Below are 15735 nucleotides of genomic sequence, written 5' to 3'. Positions count from 1 at the left end.
ATGGTTAGGTTTAGGTATGTGCTGGTAATGGTTAGGTTTAGGTATGTACTGGTAATGGTTAGGTTTAGGTATGTACTGGTAATGGTTAGGTTTAGGGTTAGGTATGTACTGGTAATGGTTAGGTTTAGGGTTAGGTATGTACAGGTAATGGTTAGGTTTAGGGCACGGGTCAGGTTATAGAAATGAATGAAAAATGAATGGAAGTCAATGCAAAGTCGACATAAAGATAGCAAGATGAACTTGTGTGTGTGTGTGTATACCTGTTGGGAGAAGCGCTGTTGTGTCTGGATCTGGTAGTGCTCTTCTGTTGTCACACGGGCCATGCTGCGCGCTGGTGGCAGCGACTCCACTTCCTGAATGGCTTCCATGGAAATGCTTTGGGGAAACACCTGGAAGAGTGACGTCACGTACATGATGATGCTCTTCTTGTCAGGGTCAGGTACCGCCACATCTATGCAGAAGAAAGCGTGCGAAAAAAAAAAAAGTATTTTAAAACGGATAAATAGGGTGTGGAGTCTCACAGGGTGTCAGATCTTCTGTTTCTCAATTTCTGCATACTCAAACAGTGATGGGACAAAGGAAGCATACCTGCTTTTAGCTGTTAGGATTTAAGTGCCGAAACATAGGTGTGAATGTTTATCACTCTATTGTGATCCATTTTTCTTCTGTACGTTTTACAGCATCTTTCTCATTACACAATTTTTGTGCTATTTCAACAATTGATATATCAAAACTTTCAGCTCTTTCAGGAAAATCCTGCTATGACTTTTGGTATTGCTGCAACTTTAGCTTGTTGACATATTTAGCTTGTTCTGCCATTTTTTTTTTCTCATAGGAAATGAATGGAGCTCATTTTACATCCTTCAAATCTTTAGATCTGTTTACAATCTTTTACTGGTCCTTTCACATTTTGTTCTGGTTCAGCTTCTTTCAGCTTCCTTGCGCAAATGTTAACTTTGTCCAGATTTTTCAGCTAATTTCAGCTGGGTTTTTTCCAGGTGTTCTGTGTTTCTTTCAGGTTCTTTCTGCTAACTACAAAAAAAGTGCTTCTTCTAACTCCTTTATGCTAATTTCAGCTTGTAATGCTCCGCTCTGCTTATTTCTGCAAGTTTCAGCTTTTTCTACCATTTCATCTATTATTTAACGGTTTTTATTCAAATTGTAGATTTTTCTGCTAATCCTACATTTTTTGGCACTCATTTCAACTTTTTTCAGTCTAATTCAGCAAAAATGTGCTCTCTCACTTCATTCTGGTAATTTAAGCTTCTTTCAGCCCTTTTTATTTTTGCCTTTTTTCAGCTCTTTTTTGGTTTTCCAGATAATTCCACTGTTTTCTGCTCATTTCTGCTTTTTTCAACATAATTGAGCAAACATATTCCTTCTGCTTTTTCTGCTTATTTAGACTAGTTCTACCTTTTCAGTTAGTTTATTAGCATTTTTAGGTAATTTTAGCTGTTTTTAGATAGAGTCAAGTTATGTGTGGTAAATCTAGCTAATTTCAGTGATGTTAACTTATTTCTGTTCATTTTAGCTTGTTATGCCTTAATTATGCTATTTTCGGTTAGTTCTGCTATTTCAGCTACCATTTAGCTGTTTTATGCTAATTGTAGTTTTTTCAAGTAATTCCACATTTTTTGGCTCATTTCAACTCTTTCTGCTTCCCTTTAGTTTAAGTTTCTTTCTGCCTTTCAGCTACTTTTCAGACATTTTTTGCTAATTTCAGCCTTTTTTAGCTAACTGTCTAATTGTTGTGCTAATTTCTGCTTATTGAAACCTAATTTAGCAAATACCAGGACACAGTTAAAGCAGCCTAAAAGGACTGTTTTTCTAAGTTGAATTTATCTCACAGCCACAGCCCACGTGCTATTTTTAGTACCATTGACTCTTTTCTTAACTCTCCACAGACTGCTGGTTTTGAAGCATCCACTCGGTTGTGCAATAATTTTATGCAGTTTTTTATTGATAAGGTTACACTTCCATCTTGCGCCCAGACTCTGACCCCTCTGCGTGTGTCCCCTGCTCTGCTGCTTTCAATCAGTTTGAGCCGGTGACTGTCATTTTTAGAGGACATGGACGCTCAGATTAAGCCCTCTGGTTCTCCATGTGATGCTCTTCCACCACGCTTTCTTAAAGAGGTTTTCCCTTGTTTTGAACCCTTGGTTCTTGCCATTTTTAACAGTAGTTTGTTATCTGGAGTACATGCTGTGGTGTAACCCCTGATAAAGAAACATGGTCTCGATCCCACTGTGTTGGGGGATTTTAGGCCCATCTCCAAGCTTCCCCTACTGTCAAAAATATTGGAGAAAAGTGTTTATGCTCAATTAAAATCCTATCTATCTTGTCATTATAGCCACGTTTACCTATTACATGATACAACAGCATGCCATACTGCAATTACTACTCTGCTACCATCAAGTGGCTGAAAGTGGTACTGGTCTTTTGTTTTTTTTCAGTCAGAATGAATGAAAACGGTCATATCTCAGCCAAAAAATGGTTTATAAATATGGGAAAAAATCCATAAATATGTCACTTCGGCCTATAAGTCGCAGGGCATGCAAATTATGCAAAAAACGGTGACTTATGGCAGAAAAATACGGTATATAACTTTTGAACTGTTAGGGTAAACGCCTGTTAAAAGGAGTATTGTTGGTTCCGACTCGCTACAGTATTTATTTACAGTACAATGAAATGCCGACTATTACATCAATCAGAAATGATCTCCTCTTCCAGAGCGGGCGCTCATTTTGTTTAACTGAATTTTCCGACAAAATTTAACTAAAGAAAGATAATATCTAAACACTTTACCATACTTGAAGATTTGCTTGATTTTAAATCAGTTGCATGGGAAAGTGCTGCATTTGCAGTGGAAAAAAAAAAAAAAAAAATGCATGTATGGCAAGAAGTTGCATCATTTAAGCAGTACTTTAAGAAGTACTGTACCAAGCCAATTGTATGTTTATTCGATATCCCTGGTATGAGGTCTTGTTTTGTCACACTAACACTCAACTTAGACGCTTTTGTTTCAAATTTGATTTATTTAATATTTTCACATTGTAACATGCTCATCACTTTTGGTTTGCTTTTATTTTGAAACAAGTCTAGTTAAAAATTATTGAAGCAAATACTCCTTGGTTGTTCTTTTAATGTTCTTTATCTTTTAGTAAAGCGATACCTGTTCATGGCCTGTGGCTTATTCTTTACAGCTTAGATTGGATATAAAAATGTGGTAAGTAATTTTATTTATAATGAAATTATCTGTTGACAAACCCTGTCTTTCTATACCCGTTACCCGAGATCCTCTCCACTTAATGAGCAGAAGTTAATTAAGTTCAGCAGTTTTGGTTATTTTTCTATAATTCCATAAATGTGTGAGTTACCCTCCGGGTCCAGCAGCCTCTCTATGCCCAGGTGTTGTGCAGCCTTATTAAAGGCATGTTCCAGTCGGTCCACCGCTGACGTCTTCTTCTCCACTGAGCTCCAATCAAAAAGCTCTGGTCTGTCAAGATGATAGAGATATCATGAGAGCTGATACATTATAACCACTGGCTTTACAGTTCAGTTCGTCAAGTTGTAGCGTTGGAACCTATTCATATTAACTACATTACCTCATTTTCACGACCATAAAATATACTGAAAATAACTAAAGCCCCTGTCTTACTGGATTGTGTCGGTGATGGTATTAACAGCATTTGCAAGAAAGTCTCCAAAATGTCTCAAAAAATTTGCAATCGTTCCCAGTCCCCTCGCTTGGTTCAAGGGCTTCACTTCTGCATTGTAAGAATATTTAACATGTTCGAAAAAAAATTCTAAATAGTAGTATAGCACTATAGTAACAAAAAATTGCAACATTTTTTCTAAAGTAGCAGTAGTAGTGGTAATAGTGATGGTGGTAGTGGTGGTAGTAGTAGTAGTAATGGTAGTGGTGGTAGTAGTCGTAGTAATGGTAGTGGTGGTGGTGGTAGTAGTAGTAATAATAATGGTAATGGTGGTAGTAGTAGTAATGTAGTGGTGGTAGTAGTAATGTAGTGGTGGTAGTAGTCGTAGTAATGGTAGTAGTCATAGTAATGGTAGTGGTAGTAGTAGTAATAATAATGGTAATGGTGGTAGTAATAGTAGTAATGGTAGTGGCGGTGGTAATAATAGTAATAATAATGGTAGTGGTGGTAGTAGTAGTAGTAATATTGGTAGTAGTGGTAGTAGTCGTAGTAATAATATTGGTAGTCGTGGTAGTAGTCGTAGTAATGGTAGTGGTAGTAGTAGTAATGGTGGTGGTGGTGGTAGTAGTATTAATGGTGGTGGTAGTAGTAGTAATAGTAATGGTAGTGGTGGTAGTAGTAGTAATAGTAATGGTGGTAGTAATGTAGCAATAGTAGTAGTAATGTAGTAATAGTTGTAATAGTAGTGGTGATGGTAGTAGTAGTAGTAGTGGTAGAAGTAATAGTGGTAGTGGTAATAGTGGTGGTGGTAGTAGTAGTAATGGTAGTGGTGGTAGTAGTGGTTGCGGTAGTAGTAGTCACAGTGGTAGTAGCAATAGTATTAATAGTAGTAGTAGTAGTGGTGGTAGTGGTAATGGTAATAGCAATGTTGGTAGTAGTAGTAGCAGTGGTAGTAATAATAGTGGTAGTACTAGTACTAGCAGTAGTAGTACTACTAGTAGTACTACTTGTACTACTAGTAGTACTAGTACTACTACTAGCACTAATACTACTACTAGCACTAATACTACTACTAGTAGTAGTAGTTGTTGTTGTAGTTTCTTCCAATTTTTGGTCATAGAAGTTGTAATAGTCTACAATTCTTTGTAACAGTAGTAGCAGATTGTTCCACTTCTTATTAGTAGTATTAAAGTAGTAGTATTAGAATATAAGTAGTAGATATATATTCTTTGTAGCATCAGTAGTAGTAGAATATTCTATTGGTTCTTAGAAGTAGTAGTATTTATACCAAAATATTCTACAATTGTTTGTAGCAGTAATGGATGCAGAATCTTTCAATTCATAATAATAGTATTAGTAGAAGTCAGCTCTACTGCTCTAAAATGTTGCTAAATCTCTTCCAGGTCAGATTATTCAGCCCTGTATTCACCTCAAGCACAACGTCTACGGTCAGATGATTTGTTGAGACTTTCTAACAGCACTCTCAAATGATGCTCTTCTAAATAATGCTTCCCCATGTGTGTACCTAATGTTGAGCTCTGGGGATTGTCAGCAGCCACAAAAACTTCACATCAAGAGTAATAACTTTACATTCCTGTGAACAATGAGGCTCATGAGATATTGTAATTGTAATATAAACACTATATTAAAATCTTGATAAAGACTAAATATTTTGTCTTCGTGTGAAGGATTAATGTCCGTCTCCTTGTGCATTCTTTGTCTAAGTACTTCCCATGGGTTTGTAATTTTACATGTATTTGTTGATTTATTCCAACAAGTACAAACACATACACATGTCACTCTGCAGTACCTATGGCTGTGGATGAGGGCATTGAAGGCCAATCCATCATTCCAGCTACTGGAGAAGTTGACCACATTGACCTGAGGACAGAGGCATTAAATATTAAAGAAGCAGTGTGTGAAAGCACGACACCCACAGCTGTCCCTCAAGCACTGGTTTCTGTTTGATTAAGAGCATCACTGTGGTAACTTGAGCTTTGGAATACATAAATTGGTAGATGCTAGATACGGGTTTCACATCTGGAAGTAATGAGAAACCATACTCACCAACTTTTACAAGTATGGATTGTGACCAACTGTCAGCTACCACACCATAATGTAGATTAATATCTGTGCATCTGACTGAGTTGTAGTTGTTTTAGCATTTGATAAGGTTAATTAGCTGTGGTGGCTAGTTCATAGGCGTCACAACAATTATGTGAAGGGGACGTGTTCCCTTCACATAGGCCTGTCACGATAACAAATTTTACTGGGCGATTAATTGTCTCAGAAATTATTGCAATAAGCGATTATATTGTTTGAAATTTAACAATAATCAATTGTCAAATTTTAGAAGAAATGTTGATTTGTTTTGTGTGCAGTACCTTTTTTGACCACCTGACTGCAGTATAAGACTGTTTGAGCCAAAGGATGGATAGTTGAGCACCATGTCTCTTTAAGAAAAATGGGAGGGAGGGCCCTAGACGTGGCATGGGCTGACATGGTGATATGGCGTACGCTCGGTGATTTGAGCTCTTTGGCATAGCATTTTTCACACAAAGCTTTTAATAAAAATTAAAAAAAATCAGTAAACAAGTCCTCAGCTCCTTTTTGCAGAGAAAAACTACTTTTTACGTGAAGGCACACGTTTCAACTGTGAATTTTGGAGCTTCGACAAGACGGAGGTTTATTCCCGAGGTCGGCCTGTTAGCTTAGCTCGTAGCTTAGCTTCTCAGCTTAGCTTTTTTTTAAACAATCCAAAACGCGATTTTGGATGGTTAAAACAGATTTTAAAGAGAAAAGAGAAAGGGAGGGGTTAATGAAGAGTACCGGAGTTGAGCAGTGTCTTCAGGAGAAAGAGAGAGACACGAAGAAACAATAAAGCCGATAAATGAAAATGAGGTCGATAATTTTCATTCATCGTACAATTAATTGATTTATTGTTTATTGCGACCGGCCTACCCTCACATTTAAAAAATACTAATTTGGACCCCCACACACACACACACACACACACACATTTTCCATGAAATATTAATTCACCCAGCACTGTGTCCATTTCTTCATAATACAATAATAATATAACTTTATTTATAAAGCACATTAAAAACAACATCGTTGGCCACAGTGTTTGGCCAAAACACTAGCACATACAAGCAAGCATGAAAATCATAAAATCAACACATACTGTAAAAGTAATGAACTACCAAAAATCATAAAACAGCAAACAGTAAAAACAATAAAACAAATAAAAACAGTAAAACCAACATTTCAAGCTGAGTTAAAAGCCAAAGAGAAAAAAAATCTAATTCATGAACGAATCCATTCCACTTGATTAACAGGAAATACTCAAAACAACTAAAAGTCCAATCCGGGTTTTCCAGGTTACCTACAACTCACCACACCACATGCAGTGTTTCCCCGAGGTAACCTGCCTTGGCAGGGTGCTCATTGTTTGACTGGGCGGGGGGTGGGGCCCTCTGTGTTCTGTGCTAGCTTAGCGCTACGTTAGTGCCAGCAGTTGTCGACTGGGGTGGGGGTGGGGGGTGTTTCGGGGTAGGATGTGTGGAGAAGTGGAGCATGCTCTATTCACACAAGGAGAGCTCTTGTTTAGCCTACTTGTGTCATATTCTCTAAAATAGTTATTGAATCAAGTGTTTACTTATGTAGGTAAACGTAGATATTTAACAACCAGAATGCAGAAAATGGCGTCTACTTTGTTCAAAATTTTCTGGGGGAGGACCCCCAGAGGGGTCTAGGGTGTCTTTTACCTTATAACTAGCATTTAAGAGCATTTATCATTAGCAAAGTCATTCAGAATTTGTACTGCATTTTGGCAAAGATTGTATTTTCACTAGTTTGAAAACTATGTAGCGTTTGTCATACATTTTAAGCTATCTTTCTACTTATTATCACTTGTTACTTTTACTCAAAATACAAATTCAAACATATTCTAGTTTGTAGGGCAACAAAATGTGAAAGATTACCAAGAAAGGGGTGACATTTTTTGCACCCCACTGTATTTTTCCAGTAACTCCAGTGATCGCCAATGAGAAAACGAAGAGGAAACTGCGCGAGTACATACCTGAGGGTAGTGCTGTGTGTTCTGACGAACCCAGCTCAGCAGAATCTTCTCACTGTTGGTCTGCTGTAGGCCCGCCATCACATCCTTCATCACATCCTTTACCTGAACACATAAGTACAATGGTCAGCAGGTCCACATGGAACACTACATGCATACTTTCAATGTCAGGAAGGACTTTGAATTTGTTTTAGATGAAGCTCTGTTTGTAACCTAAAACTGAAGAATGTTTAAGTTGACTTGACTGGCGCCACATTGGTTGCAGTATCTCTGGTCATTATGATTCTTTTGTTGTATGTTTTACAAAAGTTTGACTAAGTTTGTACGTGTGTGTAAAGAATTGGTATTGATAGACATTTCCTATGGTAGCCCTAAGGTGTAAATGAACAACATCTGAAAAAACGGAATTTGAAAAAACACAACAAGAACAACAAAATTCTGTTGTTGTTGTTTTTTTATTAAATTATTTTTTCAAACGTGATTCTGTTTTTTCAAATGTAATTCCGTTTTTTTCTAATGTGATTTTGTTTATTCTAATGTAATTCCATTTTTTCAAATGTGATTCTGTTTTTTCAAATATAATTTTGTTTATTCTAATGTGATTCGGGCCATTTTCGCTTGGCCACTTCCGCTTTGGCTTAAAGTAATTTCGTTTTTTCTAATGTGATTCTGTTTTTTCAAATGTGATTCTGTTTTTTCAAATGTAATTCCATTTTTTTCTAATGTGATTCATGCCACTTCCGTTTCGGTTTAATGTAATTCCATTTTTTCTAATGTAATTCTGTTTTTTCTAATGTGATTCCGTTTTTTCTAATGTGATTCTGTTTTTTCAAATGTGATTCTGTTTTTTCAAATGTAATTCCATTTTTTTCTAATGTGATTCAGGCCACTTCCGTTTCGGTTTAATGTAATTCCATTTTTTCTAATGTAATTCCGTTTTTTCTAATGTGATTCCGTTTTTTTTCAAATGTGATTTTGTTTTTGTTGTGTTTTTTCAAATGTAATTCCTTTTTTCCAAACTTTGTTGTGATTTTATTGTTTTTGTAATTTTGTTTTTTCAAATGTCGGTTTACAACTTAGGGCCACCGTAATTTCTGTGCAGCTTTAACAATTTCTGCTTTTAGCCTCTTCCCTGCTTTATAGTACATCTGTTATAACGAGTAACTATTGGAAGTGCTACGGAAAAAAAAAAGTTCAAACCATTTTCGTGGAGCCAAAATGCCTCTGAACATGTTTAATTACACAAAATAATCTAAAAGAAGACTAAAGTTGTTATTATTCCAGTCAACTGCCAAAAATGTACCTATGCTGCTCTGTTTTTACAGTAGATATGTCTATCTTTTAATCCCTGTAGAACAATCAGTCATCTCAGATGCCAAATATTTAACAAAATCGGCCTAATTGTTTGGCCGGTCGATCAACTGGCCTTCCTCCAGTGAAGGATGTCGGGCCAGCATATAAAGGGAAAAGAAGGCAAAGGCTAAACAATCTTTCATTTAATCATCATTGAGGAAAATGAAAAAGCATGGGCAAATATGGTGGACGAGCTTGGAGCGCTTATAAAATCACAACAGGAATATCAAGAGAATATAATTAAATGTTCTGCAAGGAAATGGTTGCAGTAACATATTTCTGCCTTGATTGTGTTTTTGTCGTTTGGTCACTTACGACCCTATTGCCTTGTGAGTTTACCGTTATTTAAGAAGAGTGTCACGACTTTTGGAAACTGGATTTATTAATGGAACTACTTGACAGATGTATTTGTTAGAACTGCAACAACTATGGTGAGCTTGTGATGATCAGACGCATCATAAGGTACCGTAATTGCCGTTGTACAAGCCCCTACTTTTTTCTCACGCTTTGTACCCCGCGGTTTATATGCAGGAGCGTCGTATGTATTTTTTTCATAATTTTCAAAATTTATTTTTTTATATTTTATTGTGAAAGACTTCCTGCCGTCTCTTGGTAGCTTCCTGCCACTGGCTAACATTTTCCTTTGACAGAGGTGGGCGCTTGTGGCTCCTAGAACCCCACCCCTCATAGGGGCATGCATTTGTGACACAGAGAATGCCCTCAGGTAATCTGATGTACAAGGCATTTTGCTCATGCCAACATTTTTCAGTCAGGTCATCTGGACAGTTTCTTTTTTTGTGCTGGAAAAAAAATAAAAAAAGAAACTGTTCAAATGACCTGACTGAAAAATGTTGGATTGTATACCTGGATTATTGAGCATGGACTTTGTCATTTTGCTCATGGTCTCAAATACCCAACCTTAACTCCGCCCACTCTGTCATCATGTGACCAGAAGTCTAACCTGAATGACCAATGAGGTACTCTCAAGGACCATCCCCCAAGATAGACGTGAATTAATTTATTTAAATCGTTCCTGTGTTGCTTAACATATTTTGCGCTTCATGCGCAGACCTGTTCATTTGTTCGGCAATAATGGAAAACGTACGGAGAATTTCTTATGACGCAGCTTTCAACTTAAAAGCGATTGATCAGCTGTCGAGGGGGAAACGGAGCTGCAGTCCGTAAACTGCATCAACATGTCCATGGTCAGGATTAGAGACGCAAAAGCAGTCAAGTCTGGTACATGTTTTAATAAAAGTTTAATTATTTCTGTGTGACATCTTTCTGTTGGTAAATATGCATTTAAATACCGGGATCTCATTTTAAAGTCACATCCGAACACGAAGCGGAGCTCAACAGTGTTCAAGTCATCAGATATTTTTAAAGCAGTCATTCAAGACTGGTACATATTTAAATAAAAGTTAAAAAAATATATATTTCCATGTACGGTAAATATGTGTTTAAATACCAGTATCTCATTTAAGCTTAAACAGAATGAAGGAGACGGGAGGAAAAAAAAAAAAAAGAACGGGAAGGGAAGGGCTGTTCTTCCTCATATGAGCTTGTTGCTGAGAAGTCACGTCAAATTTATTTAGAAAGTACATTTAAAAACAGCAGTTGTTAACAAAAGTGTTTACCAAAAAAAATTAATGGTACTAATTTAATGAATATTTACCGCATTCAACCGGTACTATTTGACCTCTATAAGACTTGGTAATATTTACCGGTAAATAATTTTAAAATAATTTCAGTTACTTAAGTCTTTGGCACTGTTCTGTCCAGTGATTATGCTTAGTTATTGTGTTCATTTTTAAGGTATAATGGTTGTAACCATGAGTCAGACAGCGAAGCTTCATGACGATCATGCAGTCTGAGCGTGTGTTGAAAGCAAGCTATAATCTGTGAAACGCCATCTGCTGGCCGATTCTTGTACTACAACAAGAAAGCTGCACATTACGCCGGAGCAGTCTGGGGGCACAGATTCTGACGATGAACGGTGGATGCCCATGACTAAATAACCGGAGCGTCTAATTTATGTACAAAATTATGACTTATCTTATATTTGATAAGTGCGGCTTAGAAACAGGTGAGTCCTAAAACCCGAGATTTACGGTAATTGTTAGATTTGTATTTAATATTTAACTTATGAAACGTGATTGTAAAACACGACAGTACTTGGTGGATACACTATTGTTGGCAAGTCGAGTTTAAGTTCAAGAATCTTTATTATCCCTGAGTGGCAATTTGTTTCACAGTCATTAGGCACACAAAACATTCATACTTGACAAGACATTGAGACATTAAAAAACCAGTACAGAAACCATTAATGTTCGTTGAGAAGCCTGATCGCTACAGGGATGAATGAGTTTTTCAGTCTGTTCATCCTACATCTGGGCAGCAGATACCTGCGTCCAGATGGAAGCAACCTGAACTCATCATGGAGTGGGTGATCAGGATCTGCCAGAATCAGCCTGGCCTTGTTCACTGACCTCACCTTGTGTAGGTCAGTGAGGTTCTGTAGGGCTATGCCAGCAGTTTTGCCACACATCCTGACAATCCTTGAGAGTTTTGTTTTTTATTTGTTATAGTTGGTCATCAGGTTTGCACGTATCTCAGGAGGGGTTTGGGTCAAAATCTTTACAAAAGCTCCCTAAATCCTTTAGTCTAACAAGGTTGAGTCAGGTCCTCTGGATGGACTGTTCTTTGATGAAACTAGTTTGAGGCAATCCTGGCCAAAGTGGTTCAAAATGTCCTGATGCATGCTCAGTAATCCAGGTAGATACATCAAACAAGGTTGAGTCAGGTCCCTAAACCCTTTAGGTTTTTTGGCTGCTGCTTGGCAACTCGTACCTTGAGGTCCCATCAGAGATTTTTTTGAAGGACTGAGGTCAGAAAACTGCTTGCACACTTCATGTACTACTTTTTTAGCCACTCATTTGTTGCCTTGGTGGTATGTTTTTGGAACATTGTCATGCTGGAAGATCTATCCCTGACCTTGACAGAGGGTCAAGCTTGTGGAAAAGAACTTAAATTTAGTCTAATCTGACCATCTCACTTTCTTCCAAACATTAGCCTTCTTCAGCAAGAGGACCTTTTGGGTCTTGCAAGATTTATTCCAATGCAGTGTACTAAGTTTAACAAGCTCCTTCAGTGTAACCGTGGGCTGATCCCTCATCTGTCTCATCATTATCCTTGCACTTACGTGGAGCTTCAAACCAAGGATGATTGATAGCCCTTTTTATCCTCCATTTCTGAATAATTGCACAGTTGTCACCGTCTTACTAAGCTCTTGCTGATGTTCTTGTAGCACATTTCAGACTTGTACAGATCTATTATGACGTCCTTTGACAGTTCTTTGTTTTTTGTCATGGCAGTGGAAAGGATGGAATGGAAGAAACTAATTCTACGGACAGCTGGGCATTATACACACAAGATGAGATCAGGAGCAGACATTTCTACAATACTTAAACAGTTCTGATCGAGTTTCTCAATAGGCAGATGGCATATTCTCGCATTTTTCGAAGCAGCGTGCATTCAGTAAAAGTACGAAACCAAAGGGCAATTCTGTGTGCACATATTCAAGCCAGAACCTGTGTATGTGTGTATAGGTTTCCGTCCTGATGCGCTGAGTTTTTGGCAGTTGTGAGTGACAGTTTTGGAGCACTTACTGGAAGTCAGAATGACTTTTCCCTGCCTGGTTGTACAGTACCTGTCTATTTCTTACCGCACTTGATTATCTGCCACACTGCATGCATTAAACTGCATACACACATATACAACCAAAGAACGATTCACATTCTCTACGCTCTTCTTTTTTAACCATATGATTTTCCACCTCAGCCTTGCCTTTCGGTCTTCACTTTTGATGACACAAACATCCAGTAGATGCTGTAAAACTGAATTATATTCTGTGCGTGGTTAAGAACAATCCATATGTTTTTGCCTTTTTCTTTACAAAAGTTAGAAATAATGCAACTGGAATATTTCTGAAGAAAGTTTAGGCATCCTTTTGTAAAATGAGCAGACAAGATGCAGAATGGCCAATCCATCTTGTACAGTCTAACTTTCTGAAACCTGTTTAAACTTTGAATGATGATTTTACTGAAAAGTAAAAAAAGTAAGTAAAGTAAAAGTCAGAGAGAAAGTGCTCAGAAAAGGGCGACGTTTTCATGTTTTGCCAAAACACTAGAGTTGTCTATAGGGTTTTAAAAATACATATATTTTATGAATTTCATCTACAATGTATCCTGTACTATTATTCCCAAATGAGCCACATATTTTAATGTATTTTGGTGATATTTTTTTTAAATTCAAAAATTGTGAGCAAACAAAACAACTGCCCCTAAATACACATATTTTCTATCATTTGATATTAACTCTTAAAATTTTGATATGTAGAATAGAGTAAGACCAGCACCACGGTGGCACAGTTGTTAGAGCTGCCTCCTCTCAGCGAGAAGGTTGCAAGATTGAATCCCGGCCTGGGACCCTTCTGGGTGGAGTTGGCATGTTTTCTCTGTGCATGTGCAGGTTTTCTAATGCTTCCATTAGGTAAAGTTATTAAACAGCATGGCATAATTTTTCATTGTTATGCTGATGATACACAGTTATATTTGTCCTTGAAACCCAATGAATCCAATCAGCTACTTAAGCATGTCTTAAAGACATAAAAACCATGACCCTAAATTTTCTCCCGTTGAACACAGACAAGACTAAGGTTTTAGTTTTTAGACCTGAGCACATTAGGAATTAATTTTTCAGTCTTTCTCCCTCCTTGGATGGCATTAATCTGTCCTCCAGCTCTAACGTTAAAAATCTTGGAGTTATTTTTGATCAGGACATGTCTTTTATCCCCCACATTAAAAACGTTACTAGAACTGCCTTCTTCCACCTGCGTAATATCACTAAAATTTGAAACATCTTATCTAAAAATGATGCAGAAAAACTGGTTCATGCATTTGTCACGTCTAGACTGGACTATTGCAATGGTTTATTATCTGGGTGTCCAAAAACTTCTTTAAAACGTCTTCAGTTAATCCAAAATGCTGCTGCCAGAGTCTTAACTGGAGTTACTGGGAGAGATCATATCTCTCCAGTTTTAGCTTCTCTCCATTGGCTCCCTGTCAAATCCAGAATAGAATTCAAAATCTTACTTCTAACCTACAAAGACCTCAACAACCTAGCTCCATCTTATATTACAGCTCTTATTGTTCCATATTTTCCTAACAGAACACTTCGCTCTCAGGCTGCTGGTTTACTTGAGGTTCCTAGAGTTTCCAAAAGCAGAATGGGAGGAAGATCTTTCAGTTATCAGGCTCCTCTCTTGTTTAACCAACTTCCAGTTTCTGTCCATGAAGCAGACACATTATCCAGTTTGAAGACTGGGATTAAGACTTTCCTTTTTGATAAATCCTACAATTAGGGTTGGCTTGGTTTCCTGACCTACTGGTATTTCTTATGCAATGTTGCTGTAACCTTAGACTACCGGAGGACAAATTGACCTAATTTCATCAATTGAAAAGTTTGTATTTGTAATTATTATTTCTTGTGCAGTGCCCTGAGATGACTTCTGTTGTGATTTGGCGCTATATAAATAAACTGAACTGAATTGAAAAAAACAATTCTCCGGGTACTCCGGTTTCCTCCCACAGACCAAAAACATGCATCTTAGGCTGATTGGTTACTATAAATTTCTCTAGGTGTGAGTGAGAGAGTGAATGGTTGTTTGTCTCATTTGTCTCTATGTGTCCCTGTGATGGACTGGAGACCTGTCCAGGGTGTACCTTACCTCTCGCACAGTGATGGCTGGACATGGGCACCAGTGACCCCGCAACCCAAAAAGGAAGAATTGGGTAGAGATAATGGATGGATGGATATAGTAAGATATACCCATTTACAGCAGATTATAGCCTCCTGCTCATAGTCTGTATAATTTATATCAGTCCCCTTTAATGTTTGACCAGTTTTGTCCAAACGTTTCAACACAAGTTCCAAAACCATCAAGTTAAAAGTACACAAAACAAAGATTTAAAAAATTGTGAGTTTTTCCTTTTATAAACTCATCATTTTATATACACAATATATTAGTGAGGCACTGGATTGAAGGACAAGTTTACTAATTATGGTTAAAAAAAGTGTTCTAAATTGTAGTTCAAAATCATGTTTTGTTGTTTTATGTTCTCTTGTGCTTGATAAGTACATTGTATTCTTTTCTTGGGAACTAAAGCCTATTAAAGTTGTTTTTCCTATGAAAATAGTCACAAACAACGGGTTGTTTTGCTTGCGTAAACCTTTGAAGTGAATATATATATATATATATATATATATATATATATATATATATATATATATATACACAATATACAAAGAGCGAGAGAGAGAGAGAGAGAGAGAGAGAGAGAGAGAGAGAGAGACAGAGGATAGATAGAGTGAGAGATAGATATAGTGAGAGATAGCGAGAGATAATGTGAGAGATAGAGATTGAGAGAGATAGAGAAATAGATGATAGAGATAGAGAGAGATAGACAGAGAGACAGATGATAGAGATAGTGTGAGAGATAGAGAAAGAGTGAGAGATAGAGAGAGAGATAGAGATATGGTGAGAGATAGCGAAAGATAATGCGAGAGATCGAGTGAGATAGCGAT

General features: G+C 37.2%; 1 protein-coding gene across 1 annotated transcript in view; it reads right to left on the bottom strand.

Moving 5' to 3' along the window:
• Positions 1 to 15735, bottom strand: part of dmd (dystrophin) — a 274434-nt gene that overhangs the window by 249924 nt on the left and 8775 nt on the right. Inside the window, exons 4-7 of the mRNA XM_037696602.1 lie at positions 7741 to 7842; positions 5467 to 5537; positions 3378 to 3496; positions 261 to 451 (exon numbers count right to left, since the gene is read on the bottom strand). Of these exons, the coding sequence (XP_037552530.1) occupies positions 261 to 451; positions 3378 to 3496; positions 5467 to 5537; positions 7741 to 7830 (471 nt within the window). The 5' untranslated portion in view covers positions 7831 to 7842. The remainder of the gene's footprint in view (positions 1 to 260; positions 452 to 3377; positions 3497 to 5466; positions 5538 to 7740; positions 7843 to 15735) is intronic.

Source organism: Nematolebias whitei, chromosome 23 (assembly GCF_014905685.2).
Source record: "Nematolebias whitei isolate Nwh7 chromosome 23, NemWhi1, whole genome shotgun sequence".
NCBI lineage: Eukaryota > Metazoa > Chordata > Actinopteri > Cyprinodontiformes > Rivulidae > Nematolebias > Nematolebias whitei.
Note: the sequence above shows the minus strand (reverse complement) of the source record. Positions and strands in the feature narration are given on the sequence as shown.